The sequence below is a fragment of the Suricata suricatta genome, chromosome 10 (genome assembly GCF_006229205.1).
Source record: "Suricata suricatta isolate VVHF042 chromosome 10, meerkat_22Aug2017_6uvM2_HiC, whole genome shotgun sequence".
In the NCBI taxonomy this organism is placed as follows: Eukaryota; Metazoa; Chordata; class Mammalia; order Carnivora; family Herpestidae; genus Suricata; species Suricata suricatta.
The window spans coordinates 18875751-18892759 of NC_043709.1; the positions used below are offsets into that span (position 1 = coordinate 18875751).

General features: G+C 41.8%; 1 protein-coding gene across 5 annotated transcripts in view; it reads right to left on the reverse strand.

Moving 5' to 3' along the window:
• Nucleotides 1-1474: 1474 nt before the first annotated feature.
• Nucleotides 1475-17009, reverse strand: part of DRAM1 (DNA damage regulated autophagy modulator 1) — a 40599-nt gene continuing 25064 nt past the window's right edge. For 2 of the 5 annotated variants that reach the window (XM_029953207.1, XM_029953209.1), the window contains exons 4-7: nt 13370-13547; nt 9515-9573; nt 4338-4430; nt 1475-3777 (exon numbers count right to left, since the gene is read on the reverse strand). In XM_029953207.1, coding sequence (XP_029809067.1) covers nt 3733-3777; nt 4338-4430; nt 9515-9573; nt 13370-13547 — 375 coding nt within the window. In that variant the 3' untranslated portion in view covers nt 1475-3732. The remainder of the gene's footprint in view (nt 3778-4337; nt 4431-9514; nt 9574-13369; nt 13548-17009) is intronic. The other 3 variants (XR_003914059.1, XR_003914058.1, XM_029953208.1) reach the window with 3 other exon arrangements.

The window sequence follows — 17009 nt, forward strand, 5'->3', positions numbered from 1 at the left end:
AGATGAGTCTCCTGGGGGTGACCAAGGAGAGTCAGAAGCTTCCCCTCCAGGGCTTAAGGCTGCGGTTGCTCTTATGCAACAGACAGGACGCAAATGCATGACATTCTGGCCTTGAAAATGCTGGGCATTCAGAGCCAGACCAAGAATATGTGTGTGGGGAGCCGGCTGGGCTCACTGACTTGCCAGAGCCAGGGGGTGGGGGAGAACGGGACACCACTTATCTCCCTCCCACCCCCCTTCCTCATTCCAGAGCCCAAACACCACACCAGTATGCCTCCAACTGAGTAAAAAAATGGGAACATGCAAGGGATGTTAGGAAACCCAAACACAGCACAACACTGATGTACTTAATTTGGTTTATAAAATGAAATTTCTGTGGAATCCTGTTAGTGTTTAAAAAAAAGCAAGCAAGCAAGAAAAAAGACCCACTTGATTAGAAATCAGGAAAACAAGAATCCAGACTGGAATCTGTTGCCATCTGACAAGAGAACTTCTTGCACATCATTGAGCTTCTCTTTGCCTTAGTTTCCTCCTCTGAGAAATGTGATAACTGACTGCCTGACCAGCCACACAGGGATGAAATAAAAACACAAAAAGCTTGGAAAAGTTGACTGAACGCCTTTTTATTACCTAAGTGGCTTATGTTTACTTCTTTTAACCTGAAAAGGTCGTCAGCAAGTATAATGTGCTTTACTCGAAACAAGCGAAGTTGTCTTCCTTGGTGTGGGGGTTTGGGGGAAAGCTCTAATTCCATGGTGGAATCTACTGCATTGTGTCTGTCCCAGATCCATTTCCTGTTCCTTTCTTCTGAGAAACAACCATCACCCACCATCAGCCCAGCATTTCAGACAGTGTTGACCTGTCCAGAGGTGGACAGGTGACACAGGCTGGCTAATCAAAGCATCATCCTTCCCTGAGCGGGGCATGAGCATGTGACCCAAGCCAGCCAATCAGAGACCATGAGCTTTAACTCCCAGGCTTTTGATGGAACTACTGAGAAGTTTTCCTTTCTGCTGGACAGGTTGTAGGCCTGAAGCTTCTAGAAGCCATCTCAGTTCCACCAGGGGAAATAATGCCTGAGAATGATGCCAGCGGAGAGAAGAAGCAGAGCTGCAAGAGGGAGAGAAGAAATGGAGTTCTGGTGCCACTTTTGGACCCAGCCATCCCTAAAGTCGGCTCTACCCCTGGACTTCTCAGTCACTTGAGTCAACAGATGCCCCTTTCTTCTTCCCAAATTTGAGTTGGGTTTCTGGTACCATCAACTCTAAGAGTCTAGACTGATACGAGCTTCTGATACTAATGTTTGAGTCTCTGCAAAGATGAACCACTTCATTCTTAAGAATTAAGAAAACACGGAGTTTAAACTCTACCTCTACAGAGTCCCAGGAGAGCTAGAACTGTTGCCTGGATATACGCACTTCACAGTAGTACCGAGTCAACATGTTATCATTGAATAGAGACACGAATTCTAAAATAAAGAAATATTTCATTTTATTTTACTCTTTCAGCCAAGACGTCCAAGGAAATGCAAAGTCATGGAAATCAGAAATAATACCAAAATGTGGATTAAGACCAGCTCTAGAGGAACCAGCAGAATGAGATTGTCTGGGGTGACTTTTAGCGTTCTCAGTTTGCCAAGCCAGGTGTACCGTTTTGTCTGTCCCATGTAGCAATTTTGGTGGTAACTGTCCAGGTTGGAGAGAATTGGCACAGAGCCATGAAGCCCAAACAACTGAGACGTTTACAGTACACAAAGTGAAACAGTCAACATTCCTGAGTGATACAGACCATCTGCTTATCGCTTAACTAGTAAACCAGTGTAAGTCTCATTATGCAGCACTACAAATATCCCTCGTCACTCCTTCACTTGTTCACTCGTTCATTTATGCATTCAATGAGTATTTATTAAGCACCTACTGTGTACCAGGAGGCACCCTGGTAAACACTGGATTTACAAAGATCAAGATTAAGGCACATACTCTGCCAATCTATTACACAGAGAGATATGGACATGAAGAATAGTAAAGCATCGTGAGAAGTGCAGGTAAGAAAAGTCTGTTCAAACTGAGTCCCAGCTAAGGACTCATTCTCCTGCAGGTGTCACGGCACAGGAAGGTGACATTTCTCTCCCATCTTCAGAATAATGAATGCTTGCCAGAGTTTCAGTCTTTCAGCTCCAGTGTTACTATGGGGGCCCCCAGCATTATGACAAGCTGCAACAGACTCAAGACATGGTTCTCAGGTTCCCCACCGCTGAGCACAGGCAACACGGTTTGTTGTTGCTGAGGTGGCCGACTGCTTCATTCACTCGGCCGATAGTGACTGAAGAGCCATGCCATGCCCACCACTCCCGGATCCCCTCCCAGGCTGACCAAGCGGGCTGTTCTGGCCCCGGCACATGCCCTCAAGCTCTGGACCCACTTGGCCAGATGTAAGTTTGTGGTCCAGAGCGTCTTTGAAGGAAGGCCTTCTCTTCAACTTTCAAACCTAAGCCGTAACATTTTCAAGGCCTACTTCCTTTTCTGGAATGATTTACTTTTCATTTGCCATTTGTGATTTGTGTGAGAAGACGGAGTGTGTAGGTTTTGCTTAACAAAGGACTGGGTTCGCATTTCGTATAGTGTGCAAGCATCCAGCCACGGGCATTAAAAGAAGGATCAAATAAACTGCACCCTCTACCCTCTCCTCTCTTCTCTCTCAGACCTGCATTCTCTTCCAGAGGTTTACTGCCATGAAATAAATTCGAGATGTGAGTTTCAGCTTCTGAGTCAGACTGTATATCAATTTACGCCAGTAACAATAAAGGGTGGTTTTACAAATGGTCTTTTTAATGCTTTTCACAGGTTGGCCTTTGTGGAGGTTTCGTACTAAACAAAGGTCTCCTTCCCACAATCCATCTCTTCCATAAATGGTCCCTGAGACACTTTCCGGCCTTGCTCATCCAGCAAAGACAACGATCCAGAATCCGATGAGGCTTTCTTGTCAGGTGCTTGCTTCCATTTTCTTGTGCTAAGGCTTTTCGGATCTGTCTTGCCGGATTCATCCCACCTGGAATTAGGCCCACTATGGAATACCAGTCAGCCGCAAGGGTAAACACTGGGGCTCTGTGAGCAGGGAGGCCCATGAGGGACGGAATTGAAAACCTGAGGTCTTCTGTGTTCACTTAGAGTTAATGTGCATAGAGATAGTAAGGCCTTTCAGTAGAAGCATTTTGCTTAGTTCATATAAAAATCAGAGTAGAGTGATAGTGTTAATTTGTTAACTAAATCCTTATAAATCAAATTTTACAAATGTTCTCATGATATAAAATTAGCTCATGCTCTAAAAATAAAAATTTTAAATGAATATGCCCTGATTTTACTTCTTAGTGAATTCCTCGTTTGGTGGATTTGCACCAACCACTTACACACAAAGAAAACAAAACAATCTGGGCAAAAACAAGAGCAGTCCATTTTCTGTAACATCTTAGCTTCTCTGTAATGAATTTAATACAAAAAAGTGTCTACTTAGAAAATTATAAAAACATTGCTATGATGTCACAAATGCTCTAAGCTCACTAGGAAAACATACCTTTGGAAATAGTACAACTACTGGGAATTCTTACTGAAATTCAAGTCCTGGATGTGCGCAGATGCATTCCACGCAGAGCAGCGTTAGGACCCTGCCTGTCCTCCGGGCCACTTCCAGAAACTGTCTGCGACTTTCACTGAGTGACACAGAATTCTCCTTTCTTCAGACATCATCGTTGATTTCTGTGGATATCCTTAGGGTGACACTCTATTAAAACCAGAGGAAGAAGGTTTCAAAGGAGGTACATTGGGGCCAGCTATGGACTCCCAACCGCTTTGCCCCACCCCTCCAGAGATGACCGCACTACGGTTTCTGCAGAGTTCGAGTTGAGTCTTAAGGAATTTTCTTGGCTTTCTTCTATATCTTTTCAGCTAAGAATTCACTTGTTTCAAAATATAAGATCTTCCCTGTTGTCAAACTTGATAAGGTCCTACTTTTTCTTTGCCTTGGGAACATTTTCAACAACACACTTCTGTTTATTAAAAGGACATATTTCCTCTTATTTGGAACTAGCAAATGAGGCCCTCAGAAAGCTAATAACCAGGATACATGACTATATGCATCTAGTGGCAAAGGACATATGAGAGCCATTAAAGATGCTTCCCTTAGGGAATAAACTAAACCGAATAATAGTTACATACTTGTCAAACACAGAAGGGTAAAAAGACAGATTGTGCTTTTTTTTTTTTAGTGTAAAAAATGTCCTATGCATTTCTCCTAATCCTAATTGTCAGCAATTTATAACATTTGAATTGATAAATACCTACCTGGAAATCATGGATGAATGTTAGGAAGTAGAAAATAAAACCAAAGGCCACTGTCCATTCACAGATTGCACTCACTACGTGATATATATAATCCTAATAGCAACAATAAAGAAACAGAATTTAGCCTAAATAAGTTCACTGTACTGTATGTACTGAAATAAAACGCTGGTCAGACCAAACCAAAAAATTGCCCGGTGAGCATAAATCAACCCCTCGAGAAGAGGCAGTGAACAAGCCCAGGGAGGTGAACACCAAGGCAGGTGCCCAATGAGAATGTGGATGCAGCCATCCCAAAAGTTCCTTGGGCTCTCATACACTCTGATTTTACAACCTAGTCTATACACTTCAACAGGCAGAATAAGGGCCACAAAATGGCTGAAACCGGGAAGCAAATTTGGACTCAGGAGAAGAACTAACTTTCCATTTGAGGTATGACTTGCTCTCCCACTGCTAAGGAACCCCAAAGTTGAAAGGCATGCCCAAAAAGCATCTAGTCAACGTTTGGGTTTGTTAGAATGAGTGCTCACCCCTGGAGGAGGCTGGCTGTCACCACTTGGTGTTGTGTTACTATGTTACTATAGAAAACGTCTGTTCCGAACCTACTTCTGTTTAACAAGGTAAACACAGCCACAGAGTACAAGCTCACGGGACAGCTACATGTTAACTATCTTACTGAGGGCAGGGATGAAAGAATGGAAGTCAAGAGTGGAAGGCTCTTAAATTAAATTAATTAAAATTGAGGGTTCCTCCTGTGTGGGCCAGAGACTTAATAAAAATAAATGGAACTGATGGTTACAAAAAGAGAGGACAGACAGGGAGCCCACTCCTAATCAGCTCAATCCATTTTCTAGTGTTGCTTTGAGAGATTCAGAAAAAAGCCTGTGTTTGTGTATGTGATATATCCAGGTTTTTTAATGTGGTAAATTCCTTTAAAAGCATTTGTAGGGGCACCTGGGTGGCTCAGTCGGTTAAGCATCCGACTACGGCTCAGGTCATAATCTCCCCATTTGTGAGTTCCAACCCTGCAGAGCCTGCTTCAGATCCTCAGTCTTCCTCTCTCTCTGCCTCTGCCCCACTGGCGCACGTTCTCTCTCTCTCTCAAAAATATATATCATTTAAAAAGAAAAAAAAGAGAAGCATTTTTAAACAGCATCTGGGTAAACACTGCATGTCTGCATTCTAACATCAGCCCACATGCCAAGTTAGGCCTGTGGACGGTAGGCCTTTCTTGTCTGATTTCAGATAGTGATCTATTTTTTTTTCTTCACTTTCTATTCTGCTCTAAGTTACACGCGTGAATAAGCAAACATGCTGGGTTGCAGGTGGATTCTATGGTGACAACTGTTCTCTCCGATCTAGTTTTCAGCCATGAAGATCTCACTGAAGTGTGTCAGACTCAGGGACGCCGGCCCTGGCGCTTCCCATGCACATTCCCATCCACCCTCTGTGCTCATCCCGCTCACACTGGGGAGAAGCTGACCGGCCTACATTAGGGGGTAGAGAGGAGAGGCCCCTACCTCCTTTTGATGATGTTACCAGAGAATCCCCCCACCCTATATCGTTCTTGGACAATGAAGATGACTTACAAAAGTAGAAGCAGAGTTGGGGAAGGGGAGATTTCTTTAGCATATTTAATGAAAGTGCACTACTAGGAGTGCATGCTCCTCCAATACTCCAGCGTGAATACTGGCAACACTATAATCTCTTGACAAATTAAGACAACAAATTAACACATAAATTAAGACAATGATAGGGGCACCTGGGTGGCTCACTCTGTTAAGCATCCAACTCTTGATCTCGGCTCAGGTCATGATCTTATGATTCGTGAGTTCTAGACCCATGTCGGGCTCTGTGCTGACAGTGCTTCAGAGCCTGCTTGGGATTCTCTCTCTCTCTGACCCTCCCCTGCCCACCCCCCACTCTCAAAATAAACATTTTTTTTAAAAAATGAGACAATGATATTATAATTATCACGCTCCCTACCAAGTAAGTCCATGCACAGGAATGTGCTATATAAAGCTCCCAGACACTCCAAAGAAGTCTGGGGAAGTACCTCAGATATTTCACATTTTTAAGACAGAAGACGAAATGAAAAACAATTTTCAACTGCCTGGGGGATAGATATACTCTGATGAATTCTTCCCAGCAACTGGTTTGCTTTATTTGTGGTGAAATGTCTCCCTCGAGTGGCTGACCGGTAAAGTACACCTGAAGCGATTTGGCTGTTAGGTCTGGCTCTCAGAAATGACTTTCTTTTTTTGAAATTTATATTTTTTACGTTTTTTATTTATTTTTGAGAGGCAGAGAGAGAGACAGCACAAGCAGGGGAGGGTCAAAGAGAGAGGGAGACACAGAATCTGAAACAGGTTCCAGGCTCTGAGTTGTCAGCACAGAGCCCCACGCAGGGCTCAAACCCACTAACCGTGAAATCATGACCTGAGCCAAAGTCGGACGCTCAACCAACTGAGCCACCCAGGCGCTCCTGGAAAGGACTTTCTTAAAACTCGTGTCTGGATCATTCTTTTCCTCCCCATCTCCAGTCTCCGTTGTCTCCTGCAGGCTTCTATCACATGCCACAGTTGTCTGTCATGGAAAATCCACTAATCCCGTGGCCCTCTAGCCACCATTTTATTTCTCCTCTTCTTCTCATCTCCAAACCTTGGACTGATAGCGGAACGAATGAACCATCCCTCCCACCATTTCTTTAATCTCCTGCAATTGGCTTCTGATACCAACACTTTACTGAAACTGCTTTTTGAAAAACGTCGGTAATTGGGGCGCCTGGGTGGCTCAATCAGTTAAGCGTCCTACTTCGGCTCAGGCCATGATCTCACGGATCGTGGGTTCGAGCCCTGCGTTGGGCTCTGTGCTGACAGCTCAGAGCCTGGAGCCTGCTTCAGATTCTGTACCTCCCTCTCTCACCCTCCCCTGCTCGCGCTGTCTCTGTCTCTCAAAAAAAAAAAAAGAAAAGAAAAGAAAAAAGAAAAATATCAGTAACTTGCCTGCTCCTTGAAAAGCAAACTGCCATTCTCCCACTAACTCTCCTCTCCTGGACATCATTTGTTCCCCATGTGGCATCTAGATGAGCCACTACAATGAGTAGTCAATGCAGGAGTCCAACTCAGTTCCAAACCTTCAATTCCAGGCGTTCTGATGTTTGGGCTGGAAATTACCAGTCCCTCTACTCTGCGCCCTGATGGTTCCCAGTCCCCTCACAGTCCAGTCTCACAAGTAAACTGGGCATTTCTCCTTACTGTTTCACTACAGCCTCAGATTCAACAATTCTAAAACAAAACCACCCACTTGCCCCCCATGGAATCATTTATTCCTGTTCAGGACCCTACTTCTCTCTGTTCATGGGGACAGATTCTTTGCTTTCCCCAAGATAACACTAGGAAGTCTTCTTGGATTCACCTCCTTCTATTCCCATTTGTCACTTGCCACTACCCATTAAATATTTCCCCATATTACTTCTACCCTAGACTAATTTTTTATTTCCTTTTTTTCCAGTTTATTTATTTATTTTGAGAGAGAAAGGGAGAGAAAGAGAGTGTGTGTGCATGTGCACATGAGCAGGGGAGGGGCAAAAAGAGAGGTAAAGAGAATTCCAAGAAGACTCCAGAGCTGTCAGTGTGGAGCCCTACGCAGGGCTTGATCTCACAACTTGATCATGACCTGAGCTGAAATTAAGAGTCTGACACTTAACCAACTGAGTGAGCCACCCAGATGCCCCTATTTCATTCCACTAAAAATTTTTTTAATGTTTTTTATTTTTGAGAGACAGAGACAGCATGAGCATGGGAGGGTCAGAGAGAGGGGGAGACACAGAATCTGAGTGAGGCAGCTCCAGGCTCTGAGCTAGCTGTCAGCACAGAGCCCGACACGGGGCCCAAACCAACAAACCGTGAGATCATGACCTGAGCCGAAGCCGGATGCTTAACTGACTGAGCCACCCGGGTGTCCCTTCATTCCATTTAAAAAATTTTTTAATTTTAATTCCTATATGGTTAACATATAGTGTTATATTAACCTCAGGTCTACAATATAATGATTCCAAGATTTCCATATTTTATTGTGCTCATCATGATTAGTGTACTCTTAATCTTTACCTATTTCATCATCCCTCCACTCACCCCCCCTCTGGCAACCATCTGTTTATTTTCTATGATTAAAAGTCTATTTCTTGGTTTGTCTCTCTCTCTTTCTCCCTTTGCTCATTTATTTTGCTTTTTGAATCCCACATATGAGTTGAAATCATATGGTATTTGTCTTTCGCTGACCTACTTCACTTAGTATATACTCCCTGGCTCCATCCATGTTGTTGTAAATGGCAGGATTTCATTTTTTCCATGGCTGAGTAATATTTCAGTGTGAACATATTCCACATCTTCTTTATCCATTTATCTATCAATGGGCATTTGGACTGCTTCCATAATTTAGCTATTGTAAATAATGTTGTAATAAACATAGGGGTGCATCCATCCTTTTGAATTGGAATTTTGTATTTTGCGGGTAAATAGCCAGGAGTGTGATTACTGGATCAGAGGGTAGTTCTATTTTTAAGTTTCTGAGGAACCTCCATACTGTTTTCCATAGTGGCTGCACCAGTTTGCACTCCCACCAAAAGTGCATGAGGGTTCCTTTCTCTTCATATCCTCCTCAACATTTGTTTCTTGTGTTCTATATTTCAGTCATCTGACCGGTGTGAGGTGATATCTCATTGTGGTTTTGATTTTCATTTCCTTGACTGATGAGTGCTGCTGAGTCCGCTCGGTGAATTCGGATTTGAAAGCTCAACTACAGAACTGCCTTCTCCTTCTTCCCTAACTCCAGGCTCCCCTCATCCGTTCATCCCAGGGTTGTTCTGACTACCATCACCCTGCTAATATCCTTTCCGTGCACTTGCCTATCCGAAAACTTTGCACTAACTCCCCTCCGGCAAATACAGCCCTGACCACATTGATTTTCCACTCCCCCGTGAAACAAACTACCCTCTGTGCCGGGGCCCATCTCCTCCTCTCTGCTTACCATTCCCTCCTTCCTCTGCCCTCCATATGCCTTAATTCATACTGACCCCCTACCCTACCTCTTGTGATTAGGAAATTCAATTAGGAATTCAAAATTTTGAAAATAATCCCAGGAACCATGTACAACAATCATACAGAGTTAAATTTTACCTTTTCTTTTGGATTCCATTCCAGCTTGGTTATAGAAATTAGTGAGGCACAGGCAATCACTAAAAAAAGGAGATTGTTAAGGAAGGTCCAGGAAAAAAACAGGTCTTTCAATGTTAAGACTATTCTTCTAATAATCATCACACAGGGTCAAAATATTAATACCAACCATTACTGTAATCAAATCAGTTATATCGGCTTCTTATAATCTCAACCTTTAAATTAGATTGTGATGGAAACACAGTCATTCCTTAGCAATACCTTAGCAATACCGTTTCAGTTACGTATAGTAAAATTTTAATTTGTGGCTACATTATGCTCCACTCTGCATTTTAAATTTGGTTAAAATGACTGACACAGTCATCCAGATGGGCTCTTTTTGAATACTCTTCCCCTAAAATACTACTTTCCCTAAATAAAAATTCATTTTATTGAATAAAAATACTCTCTCCCTAAAATACTAGTTTCAAGGCAACAGCTTTAAGGAAAAATTAACATTTCAAGGCACCAAACCACCACAAACTCCCAAGGTTCATCTACAAAAACAAGGTACAGATTCAAACACCTGTCTTTAAAAAACAGACTGTTCCCATTAAGCAATGGGATATAAGGGGAGCCCTTCCTTCCTGGCCCAAAAGGGTGCACAAATCAAATAGATAATGTCCTACCTCTGACTTTAAGGGCTACCCAGAGAGGCCAGTCTAACAGTGCCGGGACTGAGGCCAGAGCCTACGTGGACTGTCCGCACAAAGGCGATGACCACCATTCTGAGGGAGCTTAGAAGGCCAAAGAGAAAGCTAGAGACGAGATGCTCTTAAAATCGTTTTGCAAACAGTTATGAATTCAAAGCTTTGAGTCAGTGCCAAGTTTAGAACTTCCTCTGAATTCAGAGTCAGCATCTCCTCTCCCCAGCCCCCTATATTTTGCAATTCTTAACACTTCTTGGTTTCTCAAAATAAAAGGGGTAGAAAGCATAGAAGATTCTCTGATCATGTTATTACCGTATTTGTTTCTAATAGTTTAAAAGTCTCTTAATTCTTTGTTCTTGAGTCCTATCTTCTGTGCATCAGGTACCATACTGGTGGGGAGGAAGGGGGAGACAGAGAAAACTCTGGCAAAACAGACTTGGTGTCAGCTCTTGGAAACATCACAGCCTTGTCAGATGAGGCCCAAGGAATGTGCTGCACTATGACAGAAAGGAATAGGGCACAGTGATGACTCAGAGGGAAGATTAGGAGTTCAGAGTGGAATGGGGTGTTGAGGGGTCAGGAAAGGCTTCACTGAGTTGAGGCTTGAGGAGCACTCTAGAGCAGTGTCATCCCAGAAATTAATGCCAGCCACACGTGTAATTTAAAATATTCTACTATAGTAGCCACCATAAAAAACAAACAAACACTAAAAAGAACCAAATGAGGGGGTGTCTGGCTGGCTCAGTCAGTAGAGCATGGGACCTTTGATCTCAGAGTTGTGAGAGATTACTTAAAAATAAAACCTTAGGGGTGCCTGGATGGCTGTAAGATGAATGTCTGGCTCTTGATTTTGGTCCAGGTCATAATCCTAGGATCATGGGATCGAGCCCCACGTTGGATCCCGTGATGAGTGTGGAGCCTGCTTAAGATTCTCTCATTCTCTCTCTCTGCCCCTCCACCACTTGTGCAGACACTCTCTCTAAAATAAAAAAATTGAAAAATAAATAATATATAAATAAAATCTTACTATATAAATAAAACCAAATGAAATTAATTTTAATAATATATCTTATCTAACCCAATATATCAAAAATATTCTCATTCAACATGTAATAATATAAAGAATTAATGTGACATATTTTATATTCTTTTTCTTTCTTCTTAAATCTTTGAAATCAGCATGGCTTTTACACTTACTGCACATCTCCATGTGGGCCAGCCACATTTCAAGTGCTAAGTAGCCTCATGTGGCTAGCGGTTACCATACCGGACAGCTACTGTTTACTATAGAAAACAAGATGGAAGAAGATAATCCATCCAAGTAGAAGAGAATGGGTGAAAGCAGAGAACAGGAAGCAGGCAAATCCAGAAGAAACAATATAAAATGAGGTCTCAGACTATGGGTCTCAAGCAAAGGAACCTGAGCTTTATGCCGTTTCATGACTTCGTGAAGATCTTTGAAAGATTTAGAAGCCAGGTGCAAGATGGATAGTCTCGCAGGAAGGGCTTAGAAGCAAGATTCTAGCAATTGGCCTCACTCTCTGTTTCAGTTTCCTCAGTAGTCAAATGAGGATGTTTCACAGAAATACTGTAGTAAGGAGAGACTAGAGCATTTCAAAGATGCTTTGAAATCTTTGTAAAGAAATATAAATACCATGCTAATGTTTAAGACAACTGACCTCTTCATATGCATGAATTCACTCAAGTTAATTTAATACAAGGACATGACCTGTTTCTGTGGGGAAGCGTCTTGGCATAACTCATAGGAGCCAACCTAGAAATGGGAACTATTTGTATGTGAAACTCCGATGCCTGAAAGCCTTATTCCGTTAAAATTCCCTCTGATTTTACCATCTAGAGATGTGTCTCCGAAGTTGGAAGCAAGGAAGGAACTTTGGTTTTAATACTACAAACACTTCTACTATAAATTTTACAATTAACACAAGCTAAAAGTAGATATTTTTGAAGACAAACACAAGTGTCTTCAATCCATAAATAGAACAAAGAAATTGAGAAGGAACCATCTTCTGAATGAGGGTCTGTATTTTGTTTAAATTTCTCAATACTAGGATTTGCTTCCTCTGTGCTTAAAAATTTTGTAACCAAAAATTTCCTTCCCTAATATGAAAAAGAAACCGAAACCCAAAATCATTCTTAGACTTTATATTTTGTATAGCTTCTAGTTTGAAGGAAAATTGCAAAGCTTAATATTTAGAAGCACATGGTACATTTTTACTCAAGCTTGCCCACTTTATACAATTCAATCCAGATTAACAAAGTTTCCGCTGATAAAATAGTTTGCTATTTTCTACAATCTAACAGGAATCACCATTTTTTAGTGCCTCTGCAGTTTTGCCTGACAGGACTACATAGTATTTCGAAAGATGGGGAATTTTCCACCTCTTAAAGACAAAGCTTTTTTTTTTTTTTTTGTCAAATACCTCTAGAGAGAAAGAGAGAAAGATCAAGCTCTCATTCCCTTTAAATTTGAATGTACATCATACCCAGGTCTCGGCACCAAAAAATAAATAAATAAATAATTAATTAAAAATAAGTAAATAAATAAATTGGAATGTACAAACATAAAATTCAGATTTTCTTTTCACATTGTGGACTTCGAAAATGGAATGAGATTTCATTTTCAAACTGGAATCAGTGATAACAAGAGAAGGCTAAGTGTATTTCAAGTGAGTTAGAAATAAATGATAGAGAGCTTTCTAAAACCTCTTAACACGGATAAGTAAATCAGACCACCTAATGAATCACCTCCGTGCAGGGCAAGCGCAGAGTACGGCCCCTTGGGACTTCACAGGGCTATTACATTAAGTACAATATCAATATTTGGTGTCTTTGACCAAGCACTGCAAAGGAAAATAAATATTTTCACATGGTTTATGAAATTTTCCCTGTTGGAAGGAAAGGAAACAGATTAAAGTGTTTGGACATGTTTCCATTCTCCCTGCACACCATTCCCCGCAAAGATTCTTTTGAAATAACCACACAATGTGGAAATATTTTTCTTAATGATTTACACTTTTCTCCCGGTTGTTCTTCTGTAGCATGTGGAAACTGGGCGGTTAACCTTTGTTTTTTTTTTTTTTCACACTTTTTGGGAACGTGCAAGAAGGGATAAGCTTTTAAAGACACTGACAAATGTGCAAAAGGATACTGGGGACCACGGCTGCGCAGGAGACGGCAGAGATGGCCATCCGCACGTGGCATGTGGAGAGGCTGTTCCACTGGGGACACGATTTGTAAGAGATGACAGACTGCAGGAGTGTGTAGACCACACCACAAACAAAAGCCAAAAGGGCACCGCCATCATGGACCACAGGGACAGCTAACTCCTGGAGAGAGAGTCACAAACAGGTGTTACACCACGTGAGTCCTACGCACCCCCCACGCTGGGCCGCTCAGAGCCACAGATGCACCCACCACTCCTTGGGAAATGTGACTGCCTGCCGAAGACTGCCAAGAGATATGCCTTCCAGATCCTGAAGTAAATGCCTCTAGTTGTTCCACAGCAAACGTGGGCATGCTGGACAGGGACAACATGATGTCTGCCTCTGAGGTGGGAGAGTTGAATATGGTGGGCTTTGGAGTCTGGCAGAACTGGATAAAAAAATTTCAACTCTGCCACTGGGCTCTGTGACCTTAGTTTATAAGCTCAGTCTGTGTGTCTATAAAATAGGCATAATAATTTCTGCCCTGCAAGTTTGCAGTGAAGATTATATGATGAATTTCATTTAACAGTATACAACCGGTTCCACGAAGGTACCAAGGGTGGCTTCTGGTTTTCAGGCTCCCTGCCCCCAATAATCTCTTCGTCTCTCCCCACATGCACATGCAAATCTAAGTAAAGACACTGCCCTTGCATTGCAAAGGCAGGTTCAAATCAAGGCCCTGCCCCTCCATCCTTTAACCAGACAGTTCGACCAGAAGGCACCCCTACACCCAATCTAGGCACAGAGTCTGGTATTGATCCCAAACATGCTTATGAGGGGCCATTCAAGGAGCTCACTTACGGGTGCTTTTAATTGCACAACAGGCACCGACCTTCTGGTATAACAATGATGTTGGACTGAACAACAGAGTGTCTGGTTGAACTTGAAAACGTGAGCTTTGCAAAGGGGGAAGTGAAAGTATTGTCCAAGAGGGCCTGGTTTGAACCCCAGACCCCTGCTGGCCCCACTGTCCACACCCTGTCCCTCCCAGACTTTTCTCTGACCTGGTCCACCCAGGCTTCCCCAGAACCACTTGTTCTTCATCTGCTCACATATAAATGGATATCACACCTTTACTCTCCACATGGGAAAGGAAGATTTAAAAAAGAAAAACCAGAGGCATCTGGACGGCTCAGTCAGTTATGTGTCCAACTTTGACTCTGGTCATGATCTCATGGTTCATGAGTTTGAGCCCCATGTCGGGCTCTGTGCTGACAGCTTGGAGCCGGGAGCCTGCTTTGGATTCTGTGTCTCCCTCTCTCTGCCCCTCCCCTGCTTATACTCTGTCTCAAAAAAAAACATTAAAAAAAAATCATTTTTAAAGGAAAAAAAAGAAAAACACTTCCAAACTTATTGTCTAGGGAAATTTATTTCTTGGTATCAAACCTAAGAATACCGGGGAAACCCCACAACTTGATTTGCGTCATAATAAAATATGGTTGCATTGACATTTTGCAACATGATGTGTCAATTACTCATTTATTAGGTACGGATTTTGTATTCCTAGGATACCTAGCATGGGCCTACAGATTTAGGAAAGTTGTATCTAAAAAATAAAATACATTCTATGCCCTTTAAAATATCTGAATACCTTTAAGTACTTAAAGAATTTTAAAAAATGATTACTGAACTATACACTTAAAATTGGTTATGACGGCCAATTATTTTACAGTGAAAAATACCAGTAATTCAAAGAAAATGAAATCACTATCTCAAAAAGATAACTGCATGCCCATGTTCATAGCAGCACTTTTACAATAGGCAAAACATAGAAACAACTTAAGTGTCCATCAATGCATGAATGGATAATGAAAATGTGATACACACACACCAATTATTATTAAGCCGTAAATAAGGAAGAAGTCTTGCCATTTATGACACCACAGATGGATACTGAGAGTATTATGCTAAGTGAAATAGTCAGACAGAGGAAGACAAATACTGTATGATCTCACTTATATATGGAATCTTAGAAAGTTAGATATCAAACTCTTGGATACAGAAAAGAGATCAATGGTTGCCAGAGGTGGGGGGGGTGTGGAGGTGGGAAAAAGGGAATCAAAACACAGAACCTTCCAGATATAAGGCCTGAGGATATAATGGGCAGCATGATGAGCATAGTTAACAGTGCTGTACTGTATACTCCAAAGTTGCTAAGAGAGTAAGTCTTAAAAGTTGTCATCACAAGAAAAAAAAAACTGTTAACTATGTGAGGCAACGCTTCTTAATGAGCTTACTGTGATCATTCTGCAATATATACATATATCAAATAACTATGTTATACACCTTGGACTAATACAAGGTTATATGTTGATGAAACCTCAGTAAAACTAGGGAAAAAACAATATTAAGCCAAAACATAATAATAATAAAAGAATGAAGACAAACAGATCCTTGTCATCCCCCAACCTCTTGAATGTTAGGCACATTTGGGCAAGGGAAAAGAAACAAAAGACCAGGTGTTCACTGCTAATGAGTCATTTTCAGGAATAATCTTCTGAGAATCCTGATTCTTTCCACTCTCTACTTTCTTTTTGGCTTAAGTAAATCAACATCCTGAACTTACATACTTTGTTTCCTCCAATTACACTATCAGAGAATTCGCTTTCTCAACGCTGGCCAATTCAACACATCCTTTAGGATCTTAATCTGCAAACTTCATGGGTCCTCACAACACCCAACCCCAACATTAACCCTGACATTATGGGATCATTACAGGGATGTACTTTTTCCACTGTGGAGCACACACTCTCCCCTCAAATGTATCTTTTAGAAGGGAAATGATTCTTAGGTGAGGCACCAATTTTGGATAGAGGATAAAATGAAAACTCAGCACCCTTTTTGGATCTTTTTTTTCAAAACACTCTTATTAATTTAAAAGAGTAAAAATAGAGGGGCGCCTACATGACTCAGTTGGTCAAGCATCTGGCTTTGGCTCAGGTCATCATCTCATGGTTTGTGGGGTCAAGCCCCACATCAAGCTCTGTGCTGACAGCTCAGAGCCTGCAGTCTGCTTTGGATTCTGTGTCTCCCTCTCTCTCTGCCCCTCCCTTACTCATGCTCTGCCTCTCTCTGTCTCTCAAAAAATGAATAAGCACCTAAAATAAATAGACATTTAAAACAATAAAAGATAGTAAAAATAGAGAAAACTAGAAATGTTGAAAGGGTTAAACCTTGGAAAACGACATTTCCAAAAAGGAACTTTCTGGAAGGAAAGTAAAGCAGTGAGAGAGGTTGGTGAGGGCACCCCAAAAAGTCGCCTTTCTGCCTACCAGCTCAGGACAGAGAGCTCTGGGAACTTCTGATGAATACAGTTTATCCTATGCAACAACCCCCCATAACCCCCCACCCCCTGAAATAGTGCTCTCCTGCCCGCACACCTCCAATTCCTCTGGAAAGAACAGCTCGGGCTGGTTTGCTCATGGCATGCTGAAAATGAATTACAGGATATCAAACAAGGAAGTTGTAAAGATATATTTATGGGAACAATGACAAAGCAAATACTCTGCTCTCAGGAAAGTTTAAAATTCTATTTCTGGTTTTTGTAAAAATGTAATCACTTCATAGAAACCCTAAAAAGAACCA